Raw genomic sequence first — 23,278 nt, 5'->3', positions numbered from 1 at the left:
GTGCCCAGTACTGTACACATATTCTATGTGTGGTCTGACTAGTGATTTGTACAGCGGTAGAATTATTTCCTTGTCGTGGGCATCTATGCCCCTATTGATGTACCCCATGATTTTATTTGCCTTGGCAGCAGCTGCCCGACACTGGTAACTACAGCTAAATTAACTGTTAACTAAAACTCCCAAGTCCTTTTCCACGTCAGTCGTCCCAAGTGTGCTCCCATTTAATACATAATCCCAGCCCAGATTTTTCTTCCCCATGTGCACTACCTTACATTTATCAGTTGTGAACCTCATCTGCCACTTCCCAGCCCAAGCCTCCAACCTATCCAGATCCATTTGTAACAGTGCCCTGTCCTCTATTGTGTTTCCCACTTTACAGAGTTTAGTATCATTTGCAAAGATTGCTACTTTACTATTCAACCCCTCTACAAGGTCATTAATGAATATATTAAATAGGACAGGACCCAAGACGGACCCCTGTGGTATCCCACTAGTAACAGTCACCCAATCAGAATAAGTACCATTAATGACCACCCTCTGTTTCCTATCACTGAGCCAGTTACTTACCCACTTACACACATTCTCCCCCAACCCAATCCTTCTCATTTTGTGTACCAACCGTTTATGTGGCACCGTATCAAATGCTTTGGAAAAATCCAGGTATACGACATCCAGCGATTCCCCTTGGTCCAGTCTGGAAGTGTTAAAGATGCCAGAAGAGGACAATAAAACAAAACCTGTATAAATGGGGTGTGGTTGTAATCGTATGGCCCCAGAGAATAACAATAACTTATAAATTCTTACCAAAAAGTGCACTGTGTAGAAACAGAAGCCCCCTAAAGTTGAGAACTAGTGTAGGTTTTTTTTGTCAAGTTCGTCTCACAAATATTTTTTTTGTTTCACTGAAGATTTTATGGTAAATGAGTGATGTCATGACAAAGTCCAATTGGTAGTACAAAAAACAAGCCCTCATATGGGTCTGTAAGTAAAAAGATTTACAGCGTTAAGGCTATTATCAGTGAGGAGGAAAAACTGAAAGTGCAAAAATGAAAGATTCCTTTGTCCTTAAAGGGGAACTCCAGCCCTAAGACATCTTATCCCCTATCCAAAGATGTCTGATGGTGGGGGTCTTACCGCTGGGGACCCCCACAATCTCTCATGCAGCACCCACCTGTCTCAGCTACACGCAGCACTGGAGGATCTGTGTCTGAAGACGTCACAAGGGGGTGGAGTTGTGACATCACAATACTCCGGCCCCGTGGTCATGAGGCTTCAGATACAAAGCCTCCAACGCTGCATGCAGCTGAGACAGGTGGGTGCTGCATGAGAGATTGCGGGGGTCCCCAGCAGTGGGACCCCTGCGATCAGACATCTTTGGATAGGGGGTAAGATGTCTTAGGGCCGGAGTACCCCTTTAACCCCTTAAGGACCCAGCCATTTTACACCTTAGGACCCGGCCATTTTTTGCACATCTGACCACTGTCACTTTAAACATTAATAACTCTGGAATGCTTTTAGTTATCATTCTGATTCCGAGATTGTTTTTTCGTGACATATTCTACTTTAACTTAGTGGTAAAATTTTTTGGTAACTTGCATCCTTTCTTGGTGAAAAATGCCAAAATTTGATGGAAAATTTGAAAATTTTGCATTTTTCTAACTTTTAAGCTCTCTGCTTGTAATGAAAATGAATATTCCAAATATTATTTTATTTTATTCACATATACAATATGTCTACTTTATATTTGCATCATGAAATTGACGGGTTTTTACTTTTGGAAGACACCAGAGGGCTTCAAAGTTCAGCAGCAATTTTCCAATTTTTCACAAAATTTCCAAAATCACAATTTTTCAGGGACCAGTTCAGGTTTGAAGTGGATTTGAAGGGTCTTCATCTTAGAAATACCCCACAAATGACCCCATTATAAAAACTGCACCCCCCAAAATATTCAAAATTACATTCAGACAGCATTTTAACCCTTTAGGTGTTTCACAGGAATAGCAGCAAAGTGAAGGAGAAAATTCACAATTTCCATTTTTTACACTCGCATGTTCTTGTAGACCCAATTTCTGAATTTTTACAAGAGGTAAAAGGAGAAAATGTATACTTCTATTAGTAGCCCAATTTCTCTCGACTAAGCACATACCTCATATGTCTATGTAAAGTGTTCGGCGGGCGCAGTAGAGGGCTCAGAAGGGAAGGAGCGACAAGGGGATTTTGGAGCGTACGTTTTTCTGAAATGGTTTTTGGGGGGCATGTTGCATTTAGGAAGCCCCTATGGTGCCAGAACAGCAAAAAAAAAAACACATGGCATACCATTTTGGAAACTAGACCCCTTGAGGAACGTGACAAGGAATAAAGTGAGCCTTAATACCCCACAGGTGTTTCACGACTTTTGCATATGTAAAAAAAAATTCCAAAAATTTCAACAAAATGTGTGCTTCCCCCCAAATTTCACATTTTTGCAAGGGTTAATAGCAGAAAATAGCCCCCAAAATTTGTAACCCCATCTCTTCTGAGTATGGAGGTACCCCATAAGTTGACATGAAGTGCACTATGGGCGAACTACAATGCTCAGAAGAGAAGGAGTCATATTTGGCTTTTTGAGAGCAAATTTTGCTCGGGGGGCATGTCGCATTTAGGAAGCCCCTATGGTGCCAGGACAACAAAAAATACCCACATGCCATACCATTTTGGAAACTAGACCCCTTGAGGAATGTAACAAGGAATAAAGTGAGCCTTAATACCCCACAGGGGTTTCACGACTTTTGCATACATAAAAAAAAAAAAAAAATTTCACTAAAATGTGTGTTTCCCCCCCAAATTTCACATTTTTGCAAGGGTTAATAGCAGAAAATACCCCCCAAAATTTGTAACCCCATCTCTTCCGAGTATGGAGGTACCTCATAAGTTGACCTGAAGCGCACTACGGGCGAACTACAATGCTCAGAAGAGAAGGAGTCATATTTGGCTTTTTGAGAGCAAATTTTGCTCGGGGGGCATGTCGCATTTAGGAAGCCCCTATGGTGCCAGGACAGCAAAATAACACCCACATGACATACCATTTTGGAAACTAGACCCCTTGAGGAACGTAACAAGGGGTACAGTGAGCATTTACCCCCCACTGGTGTCTGTCAGATCTTTGGAACAGTGGGCTGTACAAAATTTTTAATTTGCGCAGCCCACTGTTCCAAAGATCTGTCAGACACCAGTGGGGTGTAAATTCTCACTGCACCCCTCATTACATTCCGTGAGGGGTGTAGGTTCTGAAATGGGGTCACATGTGTTTTTTTTTTTTTTTTGCGTTTGTCAAAACCGCTGTAACAATCAGCCACCCCTGTGCAAATCACCTCAAATGTACATGGTGCACTCTCCCTTCTGAGCCTTGTTGTGCGCCCCCACAGCACTTTGCGCCCACATATGGGGTATCTCCGTAGTCGGGAGAAGTTTCATTACAAATTTTGGGGGGCTTTTTCCCCTTTTACCTCTTGTCAAAATGAAAAGTATAGGACAACACCAGCATGTTAGTGTAAAAAATTTATTTTTTTACACTAACATGCTGGTGTAGACCACAATTTCACCTTTTCATAAGGGGTGAAAGGAGAAAAAGCCCCCCAAAATTTGTAAGGCAATTTCTCCCGAGTACGGCGATACCCCATATGTGACCCTAAACTGTTGCCTTGAAATACGACAGGGCTCCAAAGTGAGAGCGCCATGCGCATTTGAGGCCTGAATTAGGGATTTGCATTGGGGTGGACATAGGGGTATTCTACGCCAGTGATTCCCAAACAGGGTGCCTCCAGCTGTTGCAAAACTCCCAGCATGCTTGGACAGTCAACGGCTGTCCAGCAATACTGGGAGTTGTTGTTTTGCAACAGCTGGAGGCTCCATTTTGAAAACAGTGACGTACCAGACGTTTTCCATTTTTATTGGGGAGGGGGGCTGTGTAGGGATATGTGTATATGTACTGTTTTTTACTTTTTATTTTATTTTGTGTTAGTGTAGTGTTTTTAGGGTACAGTCACATGGGCGGGGGGGTTACAGCGATTTTCCCGCTGCGAGTTTGAGCTGCCGCGCAAAATTAGCTGCATCGCAAACTGCAGCCTGATACTCACTGTAAGCCCCCTGCCCATGTGAATGTACCCTGTACATTCACAAGGGGGGGACCTCCAGCTGTTGCAAAACTACAACTCCCAGCATGCACAGTCTATCAGTGCATGCTGGTAGTTATAGTTTTGCAACAGCTGGAGGCACACGGGTTGGGAAACACTGAGTTAGGAAACAGACAATGTTTCCCAACCAGTGTGCCTCCTGGTGTTGCAAAACCACAACTCCCAAACATTCTCAGGCATGCTGGGAGTAGTAGTTCGGCAACATCTTTAGAGCCAGATGTTGCCGAACTACAACTCCCAGCATGCTTGGAGTTGTAGTTTGCAACATCTGGAGGACTACAGTTTGCAGACCACTAATACAGTGGTTCCCAATCAGTGTCCTTTCAGATGTTGCAAAACTACAACTCCCAGTATGCCAAAACTGTCCAGGCATGCTGGGAGTTGTAGTTCTGCAACATCTGAAGGGCCAGATGTTACAGAACTACAACTCCCAGCATGCCTGGACAGTAAGGGCATGCTGAGAATGTGTAGTTTTGCAACATGTGGAAGGGCACAGTGGTCGCCAAACTGTGGACCTCCAGATGTTGCAAAACTGCAACTCCCAGCATGCCCAGACGCCAAGGGCTGTCTGGGCATGCTGGGAGTTGTAGTATATAGGGTCCCAATTGTCACGATTCGGCTAGGCTGGAGGTGGATCCTCTGTGCCAGAGAGGGATTGGCGTGGACCGTGTTGGTGGACCGGTTCTAAGTTGCTACTGGTATTCACCAGAGCCCGCCGCAAAGCGGGATGGTCTTGCAGCGGCGGTAGCAACCAGGTCGTATCCACCAGCAACGGCTCAACCTCTCTGACTGCTGAAGATAAGCGCGGTACAAGGGAGTAGACAAGAGCAAGGTCGGACGTAGCAGAAGGTCAGGGCAGGCAGCAAGGATCGTAGTCAGGGGCAACGGCAGGAGGTCTGGAACACAGGCTAGGAACACACAAGGAAACGCTTTCACTGGCACAATGGCAACAAGATCCGGCGAGGGAGTGCAGGGGAAGTGAGGTATAAGTAGGGAGTGCACAGGTGAACACACTGATTAAGCCTGCTGCGCCAATCAATGGCGCAGTGGCCCTTTAAATTGCAGAGACCCGGCGCGCGCGCCCTAAGGAGCGGGGCCGCGCGCGCCGGGACAAGACAGACGGGGAACGAGTCAGGTACAGGAGCCGGGATGCGCATCGCGAGCGGACGCCTCCCGCATCGCGAATCGCATCCCGGCTGAGAGAGATATTGCAGCGCACCCGGTCAGGAGGTCCGACCGGGGCGCTGCGAATGTGAGGATGCTGTGAGCGCTCCGGGGAGGAGCGGGGACCCGGAGCGCTCGACGTAACACCAATACAGCAATGCATGTCGCTTTACGGCGACGTGCATTGCTGTAAAGGGCCCGACCGCGGCTGAAGATCTACTCACCTGTCGCCGCCATCTTCCTTGCCGGGATTCGGGTCTTCAGGGACGAGGTAAGTACCGGGGCCGGTCCCCAGCACTCCCCCGTCCCCCGCCGCGTCCTCCGGTCTTCCTCCCGTCCTCTCCGGACTTTCATGGGCCGGGCAGGACGGGAGGAAGTAACCGCCCCCCCCCCCCTCCTGCGATTGGTCGGTTAACTAACCGACAGATCGCAGGGTATAGGAGGAGGTGGCAGGCTTGCCACCTCGCTCCTAGTCTTCAGCATGGTCCTGGCTGTCTGTGACAGCCGGGATCATGCGAAATTACCGGGCGGTCGGGTCCCAGAGACCCGATCAGCCCGGTATCGCCGCAGATCGCAAGGGCGATTTCCCTTGCGATTTGCGGCGATCGCCGACATGGGGGGCATACATGGCCCCCCTCGTCGTTTGCCCTGGATCCCTGCTGAAGGATTTCAGCAGGGATCCGCTTCCGATCTCCGCCGGGTGAGCGGCGGAGACCAGGAAAAGACATGACGTATGCATACGTCATGGATCCTTAAGACCCAGGGTGTGAAGACGTATGCATACGTCATGGGTCCTGAAGAGGTTAAGGGGTTAAAAGTTCTGGGAGAAAATATCTCCCAACATATCTCCAGCTGAGCCAATTCAAGCTCCATATACAGAGTTCTGCCAGGTGCATGGGCCCTAAAACAGGGGGTCTTTGCAATGCATTGTAGAGTGTCATTTTTGTTTACAGTGCTGTAGAACTGACATGCCTATTTACCCACCTGAACACAGTAGCCAATCATTTGCTTTAGTGGTGTAAGGCATGAGACCGCAGCAGTGATGTAAATATTTAGATACATTGAGGTTCTTCATCAAGATCTGTGGAGAGAAAGAGTGGTGCAGTTGTCCATAGCAACCAATCAGATTGTTCCTTTAATTTTTTTTAACCCCTTCCCTCCCCAGGATGATGGGTATGTCCTGGGAAGAGGGGGGATGTCGCTATGGAGCGGAATTGTGACATCATCTTGCTCAGTGCCCCTGACTGGAATCAACAGCAAGGAGCCGTAGCTAATAGTAGCTAATATCCTGCAGCGGCGATCGTCGCTGCAAGGCTAATAACCCTTTAGATTCCCACAATCAAAGCTGATCACGGGACCAAATGCCAGCAATTTAATGTTGCTGGTTTGTTGCTATGGGTGAACAGGTAATCGAGGGGTTCCGGTCACCTTACATCACAGCGGGAGGGTCCTTACCTGCCTCTGTGCTGTCCAATCTTCTTTCTGTGGCTCAAGCCTGCTCTGGCAGGCTAGAGCAACAGAGCGCACAGCTCAGTATGCCAGCACAGATCAGTGTTAGAAATCAAAGGATTCCATGGTATAGTCCCCTATAGGGACTAAAATAAATTGTAACAAACAATAAAAATAATAAGTAATAAATGTGTAATGAAAGTTTGCATCACCCCCCCCCCCTTTTCCCATTTTATAAATAAAATAAGGTAAAAAATTTAATAAAAATAAACCTATTTGGTATCGACCTGTGCATAAATGTCTAAACTATTAAAATATAACGTTAATTAAATTGCACGGTCAATGGCCTATAAACATAAAAAAAATGTCAAAGTCCAGAATTGTGCATTTTTGGTCACTTTATATAGCAGAAAAAAATAATAAAAAGTGATCAAAAAGTCCTTAGCCCCTTAAGGACAGACCCATTTTTTACCTTAATGACCAGGCTCTTTTTGAATAACTTTAGAACACTTTTTCTGAGCGGAGCGATTCATGACTTATTTTACTTTATATCATTTTTGTTGACACATGCAACATTATTTGTGAAAAACTCCTTTTTTTTATGGTGTACAATGTGCGGTAAAAGTGATGATATACTTATTCTGTGGGTCAGTACGATTATGGCGATACCCATTTTATATAGCTTTCTATGTTCTTTTTCCTTTTCTGAGCAAAACTATTTTTCTGCCATTCATTTTCCAACAGCCGAAACTTTTATTTTTCGTCTGACGCCATTGAGTGAGGGCTTATTTTTTTGCGGGATGAGCTGTACTTTTTATTGGTATCATTTTTACAATATGTGCTTCCTTTTGATCTTTTTTATTCGGCTATTTGTATCAAATAGCGAATTTTGCGCTTTTTTTCATTTTTTTAATTTTTATGGCATTCACCATGCAGGATACTTTACGTTATAGTTTACGTGGTGAAAGGTTCTCTGACTACTCAGTACCCCTGGTACTGGTTATGTATATGATTTGTGTTTTTGATCTTTTTTAATAACAATACAGGGTTTTATTGGGAAAGAGGCTTTTTTTTTTTACACTTCATACATGTATTGAACAACCTTTTATTATTCTATTTTTCACTTTTTACAGGTTATACTATGCTGCAATACATTTGTACTGCAGCACAGTATAACTTGATCTGCTGCAGCTACTACAGCCTGTGCGATCCAGCCTCTGGAGGAGGCAGACAGGAGGTCATCATCTGACCACCTGCTGCCAAAGCAACCAACGGCACCCCGCGATGGTAACGCGGCGCCGCCGTTGGTGAACAGGGGGAGCACGCTCTCTCTGTCAACACCATAGATGCCGTGATCAGGATTGATCACGTCATCTATAGGGTTAATGCTGCGGGGACTGGCGCAATCGTGGACCCGGCAGCTGCGGCGGGTCCCCGGCTGTGATTGACAGCCAGGTCCCACTGCCGATCTCCTGTGCTGCCCGCAGCAATGCAGATCGTCAGGACGTATGCAGCCCATATGTCCCAGCGCGCAAACATGTTGGGTGCTGGGACATATGCATACGTCCTATAGCGTGAAGTAGGGCTGGGCGGTATGACCAAATGTGTGTATCACGGTATTTTTGTAACTTTTGGCGGTTCCACGGTATATAGCGGTATACCGCCCAGCCCTAGCGCGAAGGGGTTAAAGCACATAGAGGGGAATTTATCAAATCTAGTGTGAGTTTTGGCCATTATTAGTCCGCAAATGTCACGGAGAAAGTGACGGACGTGCGCCAAATTTATCAAACGGCACACAGACTTACTACAGGACTGCTCTACTTTACAGGTTAAATGTGGCAGAGAAGTGCGGCAAATGTATCAAATTTCGCACGGACCTTAATACAATTGTCGCATAGAGTTCTATTGACTTGCCCTGTGATAACTTCTAAATCTGGCCCATGCGACATTTGTGAGATATTTCACATAAAGCCGCATGTAGTAAACCAGTCAGAACTGCACAAAGTGCTCTAAATAAGAAAAAAAAATTATTGTTATATAAAAAAAAAAAAAAAAAAATAAGAACACTTCATGGTAATGAAATGTAAACATTCTAAATGAAATGTGCCTGCGACTTTTCACTCAACAAATATAGACAAAAAAAAAAAAAAGCAGTCTCAATGGTTTCATAAATTCCCCTCACAGCACAGGAAGGGAGCGTGCGTGACTCTTCGATCAAAACCAGCGGCAAATAGGTGAGGACAAAACAGATCAAAGTCTGCAAAGCACATGGAACAGAGGACGGGGAGGGAACAGAGAAGGGGGTGAGAGGGCAGGGAATGGGCGTAGAGTCAGATAGCAGTGCCAGATCACAGACAGGACAGCACTAAGTAGGAGGGCATAGCTGGGAAGGAGGGTGGAGGAAAGAGAATAGTGTTAAGCAGTGGTCTGGAACTGTGGCCCTCCAGATGTTGCAAAACTTCAACTCAGGGGTGAGGTGAGGTGAGGTATCTGGTGCATGGCCTGACTTGTTTATCTCAATGCCATGTTTCCTTCCCAGCTTGAATTTGCTGTTTACTGGTACTCATGCTTATGGTACATACATTTTATACAGTGTTTTTGTTACATTTAGCATTTTGCATGTTGTGAGTGTCTCATTACTATGTTGACACCTATTTTTGTACATTTATGCGCTTTACCTATCTTATGATATACTCACCTCTTGCTCTATTTGTATGTGTATTCTGTTTTTATACATCCCTTCAGATTTGTTCATGTTTTTAGTGAATGATCAATAAAGTTATTGTTATTTTTTATACCACATTTTGGCCTCTGTGTTCGGTGACTATCTCTTATTTGGCCTGTGGTCTATTATGACTTAGTGCCGGTACATGTTTTTTTTTTTGCTTACCAAAACTTCAACTCCCAGCATGCCCGGACAGCCGTTGGCTGTCCGGGCATGCTGGGAGTTGAAGTTTTGCAACATCTGGAGGGCAACAGTTCCAGACCACTGGTCTAAAGGAAAAAGAAGAAAGACTAGTGACCTATTACAGACACATAAGAGGGCAAATAAAGGGTAGGAATGGCAGTGAGGGGGGTGAGAGGAGGAGTGAGGGTTAGGAATGATTAAAGAGGATAGAAAGGGAGGAGATGACAGAAGGAGGAGAAGCTAAAAGGGAGGGGAGAGATAAGAAGAGGAGGAAAGGGGTGAAAGAGGGAGGGTAGAGATGAGATGGGAGGTTTGTTGCAAAACAGCTCTCTGGAAGTGATGACACCAACAGAAAAACCTTCCAATAACTTCCTATGAGACCAACAGCACAGTACCAGATATACTGCGGAGGAGGCTGCACTGTGGAAGAGGTATATACATGAGGCTGCACTGTATACATGAGGCTGGACTGTATACATGAGGCTGGACTGTATACATGAGGCTGGACTGTACATACATATGGCTGGACTGTATACATGAGGCTGGACTGTACACACATGAGGCTGGACTGTATACATGAGGCTGGACTGTATACATGAGGCTGGACTGTACATACATGTGGCTGGACTGTACATACATGAGACTGGACTGTATACATGAGGCTGGACTGTATACATGTGGCTGGACTGTACATACATGTGGCTGGACTGTACATACATGAGGCTGGAATGTACATACATGAGACTGGACTGTATACATGAGGCTGGACTGTACATACATATGGCTGGACTGTATACATGAGGCTGGACTGTACACACACATGAGGCTGGACTGTATACATGAGGCTGGACTGTATACATGAGGCTGGACTGTACACACATGAGGCTGGACTGTACATACATGTGGCTGGACTGTACATACATGAGACTGGACTGTATACATGAGGCTGGACTGTATACATGAGGCTGGACTGTACACACATGAGGCTGGACTGTACATACATGTGGCTGGACTGTACATACATGTGGCTGGACTGTACATACATGAGGCTGGACTGTATACATGAGGCTGGACTGTATACATGAGGCTGGACTGTACACACATGAGGCTGGACTGTACATACATGTGGCTGGACTGTACATACATGAGGCTGGACTGTATACATGAGGCTGGACTGTATACATGAGGCTGGACTGTACACACATGTGGCTGGACTGTACATACATGTGGCTGGACTGTATACATGAGGCTGGACTGTACACACATGAGGCTGGACTGTATACATGAGGCTGGACTGTACATACATGTGGCTGGACTGTACACATGAGGCTGGACTGTATACATGAGGCTGGACTGTACACATGAGGCTGGACTGTACACATGAGGCTGGACTGTATACATGAGGCTGGACTGTATGTGGCTGGACTGTACACATGAGGCTGGACTGTATACATGAGGCTGGACTGTATACATGTGGCTGGACTGTACACATGAGGCTGGACTGTATACATGAGGCTGGACTGTACACATGAGGCTGGACTGTACACATGAGGCTGGACTGTACACATGAGGCTGGACTGTATACATGAGGCTGGACTGTATACATGAGGCTGGACTGTACACATGAGGCTGGACTGTATACATGAGGCTGGACTGTATGTGGCTGGACTGTACACATGAGGCTGGACTGTATACATGAGGCTGGACTGTATACATGAGGCTGGACTGTATGTGGCTGGACTGTATACATGAGGCTGGACTGTACACATGAGGCTGGACTGTATACATGAGGCTGGACTGTACACATGAGGCTGGACTGTACACATGAGGCTGGACTGTATACATGAGGCTGGACTGTACACATGAGGCTGGACTGTATACATGAGGCTGGACTGTATACATGTGGCTGGACTGTATACATGTGGCTGGACTGTACACACAGGAGATACAATACATAGGAAGGGGCTCAGCTGTAAAGACGACCCACGTTGGGAGTAGCAGCACTGGACTGGAGACGTACACAGCATACACAAAGCCATACACAGCACAAAAAGTTCTACACAGGAGGAAGCAAAATCATTGACAAGGAAGCTGTACAGCACTAAAAGGAGGTTGTATTGCACAAGAGTAGTACAAAGGAGGTGGTTGCAAACAGAGAAGACACACAGGAGGAAGCTGCACCGTCTTGGAGATAGCAGACAGGTTACACGTACAAACTGCGCAATAAAAAACCTATATTATAATACGGATACACATAGGCTAAGGCTGTAGTAAAATACAGATGACATAGAACACACTATACAACAGTAAAATACAAGCTGTATGGGGTCGACAGAATACAGGAACAGGAAGAATATTAACTATAGAGGAGGGCGGCTATATATCTTCACAAAAGGTAGAATTCACTAACTGAAAGGGCGGCACAGGACCCGCTGTACATAGGGTCACAGAGAAGCACTTCCATAAGGGCATTGTCCCTGAGTAACTTTATGTCCTCCACCAGGAAGTCAGATGAATATGATGCGAGGACCAAACCCAGGACTGTACAGGAGTCCACCAGGACCTTATCAGGTAATCTATATGTTAATAATACTAGTAATCCTGGATAGCTACTTCTTTTAAGTGTTGGCTCACCCTTCCTGATCTTACAGGAATGTACAAGAAAAATGTTAAGTCGCAATTGTATCATAAGTATCTGAATCAACAGCGAATTGGAATGACGGATTCAAAATTCCCCAACAAAGAGAATCTCCTCATATCTGGCACTTTCAGCACAGATAAGAACACTGACAGATGGATAGATATGAGATAGATAGATGATAGATAGATAGATGGATATGAGATAGATAGATGATAGATAGATGATAGATAGATATTCGATAGATAGATAGATAGATAGATATGAGATAGATAGATCGATAGATGGATAAATAGATAGGAGATATGATGGATAGATAGATATGAGATAGATAGATGGAAATGAGATAGATGAATAAATAGATAGATATGAAATAGATGATAGATCTGAGATAAATAGATATATAGGATAGATAGATTTTCATCTCTTCTACATGAGTTTTATATTCTTTTCTAAAACTGACTGATAATTAGGCCCCTTTTACACTGCCGTCAGTGTCCGGCAGTCTGATGGCCGCTGCAGAATAGCGGGAGAAAAATGACAGCATCTGACGTCTTTTTCTCCCGCTATTCATAACGGCGCCCGGCGGCCTCCATAATAGTAAATGGGAGTCGCTAGGACCCGTTGTTTGCCATTTCTCCCCGTTAAGAGAACGGCCGGTAAAGTAAAAGAAAGTTATTTTATCGGCCGTTCTCGGCAGTGTGAAAGCAGCCTTACATTGGTAATGGATTACATGAATTGTACTGTATCTTCTGCTAGGTTTACAGAAAACGACCACACTTGGGACTCATACGCGGCCTCATGAGTGCACAGAGCACCAGACAGAACCCATACGGCTCCATAGTCAAGCGTTATATAGAGTTCTGTGCTGCCATACAGGCTCTCTGTCACATGCTTGAGGCCTAAAACACGCCATATACATAAAATAAGATCTTAACAGACGACCACTGCGATGGCCAACATCAGACTTGAGAAATGTGACGTCAGGTTGGATTTTAAAATTTGTTGTTGGCTTAAAGTATAAATTTTTCACACAATCAACCAATTGCTGCCAATCTTTTGCCACATTGTACACTATTTGCCATCTTTTTTATTTTTTTTTACTTGTCCCTGCTCTGCCAGTTTAGTCTGGCATGTTGATGGTTGGTTGGTTTGCATAAATGATTCAATGTGCGATTTATTTACCTCATTCTAGGCTAATATTTATCTTCTGTGTATGGGCCTAAAGGGGTTATCCAGGATTAGAAAAACAGCTGATTTTGTGGACACCTGCCCCCGTGTTGTGTACGGTATTGCAGCTCAGCCAAGATGTTATACCACCCACAACCTGAGGACAGATGTGGTGCTGTTTTTGGGAGAAATTTGTTCTGTTTTTCTACTACTGGAAAACCCTTTTACGTACCTTGAAAATTTGCAATTGGGGGAGATTTATCAAAACCTGTTCAGAGGAAAAGTTGTTAAGTTGCCCATAGCAACCAATCAGATCGCTGCTTTCATTTTTCAAAAGGCCTCTACTAAATTTAAGAAGAAGCAAGCTGATTGGTTGCTATGGGCAACTCAGCAACTTTTCCTCTGAACAGGTTTTAATAAATTATTTTTATTTCTAAAATACTGTAATCTTAAACCAGCGGATACTTTCCAATGCCTCTCCCACAAATGACAGCTGGAGACAACACTACACCATGTTTTAAACTTTACCAAACCAATGCCGCAATACTGCAGAGGAAGAGTTGACCAGTTGCCCATAGCAACCAACCAGATTGATTTTTTTCATATTGAAAAAGGCCTCTGAAAAATAAAACAACTTTTTGACATCTTTTTCTCTGCACGGGTTTTAATAAGTCTCCCGCTTTGAAGTTTAATGGGATACTCATATAGAGAATGGACACACAAAGAAATGTCCTGAAAATCTGTTCCCTTCTCTTCAAGTCCCAATAGATAAATGGTAGGTCGAGATCACATGTACCACTCTTAGGCTTTGTTCACACGGGGGAATGTCCGCAGCAGCAGAGTCCCATTGATTTCAATGGGATTCTGCTGCGCTGTTCACATAGCAGAATTTCTACACCGGAAACATCTGGCATGGAAATTCAATTTCCCGTGTCTCCAAAAAGAATAGACGTGTCTATTCTTTCTGCAGACTCCGCATAGAAATGCATTGCCGTCTATGAGATGGCTCATTTCTGATCGGTCTTAGCGCCGCTGCAGTGCCATATTTAGTGTTTTGCCATGGAATGTGTTACATGACTCAGCACTTTCCACGCGCACACCCGCCCTCTACCATTGGTTCTTGGTGGGGGTTGGGGGAGTGGCAATGGCAATGCAGTGTGCAGGTAATACCGCTAAAAGAATAAATGTGTTCAGTCTTTCCGCATATCAGAGATTCCGCAGTGTGAATGAGTCCGTGGAAGACCCTTTCACACCAATGCAATGGTTTACATTCCACCTGCGGAACTTCCATAGCGTGAACATACCCTCACTGGATGTTGCCAGAAGTAACAATTACCGTATTTATCGGCGTATAACACGTACTTTTAAAACTTAAATATAAGGCAAAAAGTCTGATGTGATGATAAATGTGCTGGTCACTAATTTAAAATGGCCGCAGTGGCCGCTGCTTGTTAAGGATCGGCAGCCCGGTAGCGGCGGCTCCCCGCTCTGCTTTTTTATTTCCCTTACCCCCCCTGCCTCATCACTCCCCCCTTTTCCCCTGCTTTTCATTGTTTTTTTATTTTCCTTACCTGGCTGCGCTTCAGCACGCCAGGTCAGGTGGCGGGTCTTGCGGTCTGCGTGGTCAGGGAAGCAGATGAGTGACGTCCTCTGCCGACTCCTCTGCGTGACATCAGGGACGTCAATTTTCATTTCCTGCAGCCGCCGCTGTAAGATTGTCCGCAGCGCCAGCTGCTTAGGTTCGGCAGCTAGGCTGTGGCCACTTTAGAGTAGTGACCAGCGGCGACTGCAGCAAATGTGACTTCCCTGATGTCGCACAGAGGAGTCGGCAGAGGACGTCACTCATCTGCTTCCCTGACCACGCAGCCCGCAAGATCTTGCCTATCGAAGCGCAGCCAGGTGAGAAAAATTAAAAAAACTATAAAAATCAGGGGAAAAGGGGTAATGATGAGGCAGGGGGTGGGAATGATGGAAGAATGGCATAGGAGGAACGATGAGGGGGGGGGGGTGAGGCACTAAAGGGTAATATCTGTATGGCTAGTGGTCTATGGTAGCTATAGGGTACATGTCTGAATTCCTGGTGGTCTATGACAGGGGGAAATTATGAGGAAGGGGATGATAAGACATGGGGGGCCGATGAGAGGGGTGATGATGTGGCATTTAGGGATGTGGCACTGGAGGGTGAGGGGAGGTTGGGACCAAACTTTGGTGCAGGGGAAACCAAAGTTCGGGGGAATGATGTGGCATTTAGTCCAAGTAATTGATTTTACATTTATTTATTTTTTACTTAAATTTCCTGTTAAAATTGGGGTGCATGTTATACACCGATAAATACGGTAGATAAAGCCAATTAGAACACTGTGTGCATTGAAGCCTTTGTGGAAAAAAAAAATTAAGTCTTTTAGGAAGAGTTGACACTTGGTATTTGGTCCTCATTGTTACGCCGAGCGCTCCGGGTCCCGCTCCTCCCCGGAGCGCTCGCAACATCCTCGCTACTGCAGCGCCCCGGTCAGATCTACTGACCGGGTGCGCTGCGATACCGCCCCCAGCCGGGATGCGATTCGCGATGCGGGTGGCGCCCGCTCGCGATGCGCACCCAGGCTCCCGTACCTGACTCGCTCTCCGTCGGTCCTGTCCCGGCGCGCGCGGCCCCGCTCCCTAGGGCGCGCGCGCGCCGGGTCTCTGCGATTTAAAGGGCCACTGCGCCACTGATTGGCGCAGTTGGTCTAATTAGTGTGTTCACCTGTGCACTCCCTCGCCGGATCTTGTTGCCATTGTGCCAGTGAAAGCGTTTCCTTGTGTGTTCCTAGCCTGTGTTCCAGACCTCCTGCCGTTGCCCCTGACTACGATCCTTGCTGCCTGCCCCGACCTTCTGCTACGTCCGACCTTGCTCTTGTCTACTCCCTTGTACCGCGCCTATCTTCAGCAGTCAGAGAGGTTGAGCCGTTGCTAGTGGATACGACCTGGTTACTACCGCCGCTGCAAGACCATCCCGCTTTGCGGCGGGCTCTGGTGAATACCAGTAGTGACTTAGAACCGGTCCACTAGCACGGTCCACGCCAATCCCTCTCTGGCACAGAGGATCCACCTCCTGCCAGCCGAATCGTGACACTCATTTTGGTCAATATGTTTTCCTGTGTTTTAGATCTACCCCTGGTTCTTCCTACAAAGTACAGACCAAAATGAGGACCAAATACTGACAAAAAGACACAGGCCCAGATTCATCAAGCTGTCCTAGACTAAAACTAGAGTTTGCCCATAACAACCAATCACAGCTCAGCTTTCATATAATAATGAACTCTGGTAAAATGAAAGCTGAGCTGTAAGACTGGGTTCACACTACAGAATCTCCACCCAGATATATTCCAAGCAGAGATTCTGCTCAGTAGTTTTAGTCAAAACCAGCAGTGGGCCCAAAACACAGAAAAGCTGTGCAAATCTTTTCATTAAAGCGTCCCTGTCAGATCCAACCAACATTTTTTTTTTTATATATCACTCAGTACCTAATCCTGACCATGTACATCTAATTTTTATGTGTCTAACAATTTTATTTTTTTATTACACTTTTAATTTAGTTCACTAGTCTGAATTCCTCTCAAATGGAGGGGGCGTGGCCTCACTGTGCAGGTCTCCGCCCCCTCCCTCAGTATGCTGTCTGCTCACATCACCCCTAGCATTAGCAAAACTACAACTCCCAGCTTGTCCTCACTGACAGTAGCGGGACACAAGATGACAGTGGGAGGATTTTTCCTCCAGCCGTGAGCCCTGCGCTCACAGCTGTCAATCAAGGAAGTGTGTCCATGACATAGGTGATGATGCATGGACGCAGCAGAACTAGTATGTGTCCAAGCAGGCAGGGGGGCAGTTGTTTGACTGGCTTTTTCAGTAGAAAATACTGAAAATGTTCTAATGAAAGCAATTGCAAAACCTATTGGTTATACATGCTTTATCAAAAGTTTTTGTATCTGACAGTGCCCATTTAAAGTTTTCTCTGTTTCAGTTCCACTTCTGGTCTAGGCTAAAAATACTGATCATATTTTATGTGTGATCCCAACTTCAAAAGAAAACAAAGCAGACAGCTGGTGATTTCAACTCTCATTTGTTAACCATGGGGGAGATTTATCAAAACCTGTGAAGAGGAAGGTTGTTCAGACTGTACCACTCTTTAATTTTAAAAAAGGCCTTTAAAAAATAAAAGAAGCAATCTGATTGGGCAACTGCACCACACTTCTTCTACACAACTTTTGATAAATCTCCCCCATGTTCTTTTGATTTGTAAAAAAAAATGTTGGGTGACAAGTCAGCCATAGCAATAGTTCTATGATGGAATCAGCCAATTGGTCGGTAAGTTCAGATGGCCCACTGGTTGGGCTCCTGGTGGCAAGTTAAAAGCTGATGTATGTAGCCAATTTTAGGGTTTCACGTTCACATGAGCAGATTACTTGCGGAAAATACGCAGCGGATTTTGCTACCATTGACTTCAATGGGTCAGGTGAAAATCCGCAAAAGAGGCAGATTTGCAGATTTTCCTTAGGACCCATTGAAGTCAATGGTAGCAAAATCTGCTGTGGATTTTCCGCAGCAAATACGCTGTGGAAATTCCATAGGTAATCTGCCTGTGTGAACGTACCCTTAGGCCTCGTGCATGATTGTGCTTAGAATCCTTGCTACACAGATCATAATTACAACACTCATCGCCTGCTGCAGATACAACTCTGTATGCATCAGAGTTTACACCAAGACACAGAGAGGCATTAGGAAAACATCATAGCTTTCAGAAACACAGGACACTTTATGGAAGTATTCTTTCCCAAATAAATTGCCCTTAAAGCGTACCTGTCATATACCACAAGAAAAAGAATTTGTATGTTACTCAGTACCTAACCCTGATCATGCACATATAGTTTTTTTTTGTGTGTCTAGCACCTATTTTTCTCATAAATACCTTCTTTCTGTTGCTCACTTGCTTTGTCTGGGCTCTGGAGGGGTGTGTCCTTACTCACCATTCATTCACTTCCTCCCTGAGTCCGCTGTGCTTGGTCTCTTCATCCAATCACTGCAGGCAGCTCTGTAACCCCTTCCTCTCTGTTCATGCTACTGTCTGATAGGACAGGAGTGAGCATAGAGGAGAGCTAGCCCCACCCTTACTTACTGGACTTTGTCCCTGCCTGTGCTTCAGCTTGGACAAAGATAATGCTGCAGTCAGACAGGATTGTGTTTTCGATGGTATGAGGTGTTTTTTTAAGCAATGATTCCTATAAAAAGGAAATAAAATTTTCTTATGACGTATATTAGAAAGTTTAATGTTTTGCCAAGACATACAATATAAAAAAAGATTTTGTACCTGGCAATACCCATTTAAGTGAGAATACAATGCGTTCTGTTGGCACCATGGTGTATTACATACACAGTGTAACACTTACAAGTGTAATAAGTAACACACAATCTATAATATAGCCAGGTCTGAGCCACAATGTTGGTGTCCTAAGAGAAGACACGCTGCTACTAATACAGGACTATAGCTAGCAATTTGAACACTAGACAGAAGAAAACTACTTCAATTACACCAATTAATGAGGAAAAACATAATTTTTTGCTCAGAAATATTTTTTGCTCATAAACATTCTTTTGACAAGTCTAGGCTTTGTGTATTTTGTAGTCATAGGTCCCAGTCATCCAACAGAACAGAGTGTGTCCTATTGACCTGAGTCAGGTTGGTATGCATGAGCATTTTTTATTTTTTTTTGTTATATTGGAAAGGACCACAGGCTGAGGTTTCGTATACAGTGGGCCACCACAAAAAATGCAGTATACAATTTTCATAATAATGAAGACAAAGGATGACATATATGTAACGGCAGTGGTGAAGTAGATCCGCTGAGTCTGTGTGGATGATGGCGCGGGCCATACCAGTGAGCAGAGTATAAGGTGCTGCTGGTTTTCACCAGAGCCCGCCGCAAAGCGGGATGAACTTGCTTTGGCAGGTGGCACCCAGGTCGCTACCCCTGATACGAGTCATCCACACAGGCTGCCGAGGTGAAGCGTGGCACAGGAAGGAAAAGGCAAACTCGTAGTCGGGGAAAAGCAGGATGGTCAGGACAGATGGCACTGGAGCGTGGTCAGGAAACATAGCAAGGTGGTCTGGTACACAGTAAGGCAGAACACAAGTATGGAATGCTTTCTCTAAGGCTGTTGGGCACAAAGATCCAGCAGGGGTTAAAGGAAGTGCAGACATATATATGGGCAGGAAACAACAAGGACCAATGAGTGGCGTACTGGCCCTTTAAATTTCAGAGAGTCGGCGCGCGCCCTAGAAGGCGGGGAGTACAGAGGAGACACAGGGACGACGGGGAAGGTAACGGGGCAGTGGGCTGGGCACGATCGTATCACAGGATGCGAATCGAAGCACAGACTGCACCGGGCAGCGGAGGAGTGCGTCCGCGGCCAGCATATCTGCCCGCGGCGCGACTCCTATCACCATATCACTGTGTTAGCTATACTGTTTCCATCAAAGGTAGACATTAGAAAATGCTCCTGATGGCTCCGAATTGATATTAACAGAGCCTTGGCTTATCACTGTTCAGCATCTAAAACACTTAACCCCTTAAGGACCGGGGTTTTTTCCGTTTTTGCATTTTCGTTTTTTGCTCCTTGCCTTTAAAAAATCATAACTCTTTCAATTTTGCACCTAAAAATCCATATGATGGCTTATTTTTTGCACCACCAATTCTACTTTGTAATGACGTCAGTCATTGTGCCCAAAAATCTACGGTGAAACAGGAAAAAAAATCATTGTGAGACAAAATTGAAAAAAAAAACGCCATTTTGTAACTTTTGGGGGCTTCCGTTTCTACGTAGTACATTTTTCGGTAAAAATGACACCTTACCTTTATTCTGTAGGTCCATATGATTAAAATGATACCCTACTTATACAGGTTTGAATTTGTCGCACTTCTGGAAAAAATCATAACTTCATGCAGAAAAATTTATACGTTTAAAATTGTCATCTTCTGACCCCTATAACTTTTTTATTTTTCCGTGTATGGGGCGGTATGAGGGCTCATTTTTTGCGCCGTGATCTGAAGTTTTTAACGGTACCATTTTTGCATTGATAGGACTTATTGATCGCTTTTTATTCATTTTTTCATGATATAAAAAGTGACCAAAAATGCACTATTTTGGACTTTGGAATTTTTTTGCGCGCACGCCATTGACCGTGCGGTTTAATTAACGATATATTTTTATAATTCGGACATTTCCGCACGCGGCGATACCATTTATGTTTATTTTTATTTTTATTTACACTGTGTTTTTTCTTTTATGGGAAAAGGGGGGTGATTCAAACTTTTAATAGGGAAGGGGTTAAATGATGTTTATTCACTTTTTTTTTGCACTTTTTTTTTGCAGTGTTATAGGTCCCATAGGGACCTATAACACTGCACACACTGATCTTTTACATTGATCACTGGTTTCTCATAAGAAACCAGTGATCGATGATTCTGCCGCATGACTGCTCATGCCTGGATCTCAGGCACTGAGCTGTCATTCGGCGATCGGACAGCGAGGAGGCAGGTAGGGGCCCTCCCGCTGTCCTGTCAGCTGTTCGGGATGCCGCGATTTCACCGCGGCTATCCCGAACAGCCCACTGAGCTAGCCGGCATGCTTTCGGTTTCACTTTAGACGCGGCGTTCAACTTTGAACGCCGCGTCTAAAGGGTTAATAGCGCGCGGCACAGCGATCAATGCCGCGCGCTATTAGCCACGGGTCCCGGCCGTTGTTAGAGGCCGGGCCCGAACCGCTATGACGCGGGGCCACGCCGTGGCCCCGCGTTATAGATCGGGAGTGGACACATGACGTTCCAGTACGTCATGTGTCCTTAAGGGGTTAAACAACACTAAGTCTGTCTAAGTTCACACTGCCATTGTGCTCCATCCCATTCTGGGTTCACTCTTTTATTTATTTTTTTGCCCTGAACAGACCCAAACGGGTTGGAGGACAACTGGCACCACTCAGCTGATCCCAACAGATGCCGATGACTTGAATAGGGTTCATCAGGGATCTGGTATTTTACCAGAGTTGAGCGGAGAAAAAAAATAGAACATGCACTATTTTTTCTCTGCTTAAATGGACACTATCAGATCCAAAAACTTTCTATATGTTGTTACTGATCAAAATGTAAGACATTTTGTAATATGGTTGTTTAGAAAAAAAAATTATATTTCATAAAGGAAACTGGACATATGTCTTTTTTTGGACGTATGTCTTTTTTTCAACCGTACTAACTATGTAACTATAAATCTGCCCCTGAAAATCCCACCACTAGGAGTCCCCATACCTACTGGGACACTAACCAGTCTTCAGCAGCATCAGATTGTCTATGGGTCATAGACAATAGATGGACAAGGCTGCATGAGCAGACACACCAATCACCTCCCACCACCACAAGGGGGGACACGCCCCCTTCCCCAGAGAGGATTTCTAACACTTGGAGCTAATGAAAAGAGGGATTTGTATTATAAATATAGGTGATAGAGGCATAAAAATGATGTATATGGTCAGGATTAGGTACTGAGTATATGGTATATATATTGTATCATCTGACAGGTACGCTTTAACTCCCGTCAAGGACAGTGTGAATGAGCCCCAACTTTCCAGTACTAAAATAAACAGTGACATGCTACTCCAACTGTTTGTAATTATCCCATAAACTAAAGCTACCAATTTACTTCTAGACAGATGGATAAATAAAAACACCCTTAACACATCTTTAGGATTTCTTTGCTAATCACATTTTGGGGATTTTAAATCCAGTAGTAATTTAACATAAAATTCTAGGCCCTGTTCACACACCATAAAATTGCCCATTTTTAAGCCGTAAATAATAATTAAAATTATTGTCAGGTTTTTGTAACTGTGTATGAACATTGCCTTGGTTTTAGATGTATTGAAATCACTGACAAAACTAGACACGGAAAGGCAAAACATTGGCACAAAAAACACAACTAAGGCTCTGTATTAACTGCATTAACAGGGAGGTATACGCTCATGACATACATATCCAACCGGGGCCTGTAACAAATTTCATACAGTGGTATTCATCACGTATAAGGTCCCAATGTACACAAAAAAAAAAAAAAAATATATATATATATATATATATATATATATACCATATGGTATATTTTTTCTGCGGCTCTCAGACAGCACTGTATACTATTTTGGGGGTGGTCCTCTGTATAGTAAAGCAGAAGTCTTTTTTATGGATCTTTTCCTAGGATATATGCAGTTTGCACCTAAAGCCCTTTTACATGGGGCAATTACTGGACAATGGACAAGTTATTGATCCATCTAAGACTGTGTTCACATGATGCTGCCAATTAGTGGTACCGCAGCACATGACTGCATACGTTTTACCACGCAAATGACCAAAATTGCAAAGTTCACTCATTGTCCTTTTGAAAACCACCCACCAACTTGTACATAGTCAGTTGTCTGCCAATGTAAAAGGTCCCTAACTTGTTTTTAAGGCTAAAGCAACTGTTACTGTTTGCCATGACTGGGGGTATCCTGGGTGGAATGTGTTCACTTTGAAAGCCAAAATCTAGAAGGTAGTAAAGTAATTTGAATTCTGAGCAGTAGGACTGACTAGGCCATTGTTTGACTGCTGTGTCTCAACTTGTTTCGACTCTCTCAAGTGACTTATAGGCACTCTAAGTGAAGGAAAGGAGGGAGGGTCAAATAGAAAGTGTTTTTCTTTCTTCTTCTTTGGAAAAGTCA

The 23,278-nt window shown here is 44.6% G+C and overlaps 1 protein-coding gene across 5 annotated transcripts in view; it reads left to right on the top strand.

Annotated features, from left to right (window-relative positions):
* Positions 1-9,922: 9,922 nt before the first annotated feature.
* The window catches only part of SMARCD2 (SWI/SNF related, matrix associated, actin dependent regulator of chromatin, subfamily d, member 2), a 77,985-nt gene continuing 64,629 nt past the window's right edge, over positions 9,923-23,278 (top strand). For 2 of the 5 annotated variants that reach the window (XM_056549257.1, XM_056549262.1), the window contains exons 1-2: positions 9,923-10,124; positions 12,197-12,264. In XM_056549257.1, the coding sequence (XP_056405232.1) occupies positions 12,205-12,264 (60 nt within the window). In that variant the 5' untranslated portion in view covers positions 9,923-10,124; positions 12,197-12,204. Of the gene's footprint in view, positions 10,125-12,196; positions 12,265-13,185; positions 13,319-23,278 lie in introns of those variants that run through there. The other 3 variants (XR_008849381.1, XM_056549258.1, XM_056549261.1) reach the window with 2 other exon arrangements.

The sequence above is a fragment of the Hyla sarda genome, chromosome 12 (genome assembly GCF_029499605.1).
Source record: "Hyla sarda isolate aHylSar1 chromosome 12, aHylSar1.hap1, whole genome shotgun sequence".
Lineage (NCBI taxonomy): Eukaryota > Metazoa > Chordata > Amphibia > Anura > Hylidae > Hyla > Hyla sarda.
This window is presented reverse-complemented; position numbering and strand designations above follow the sequence as displayed.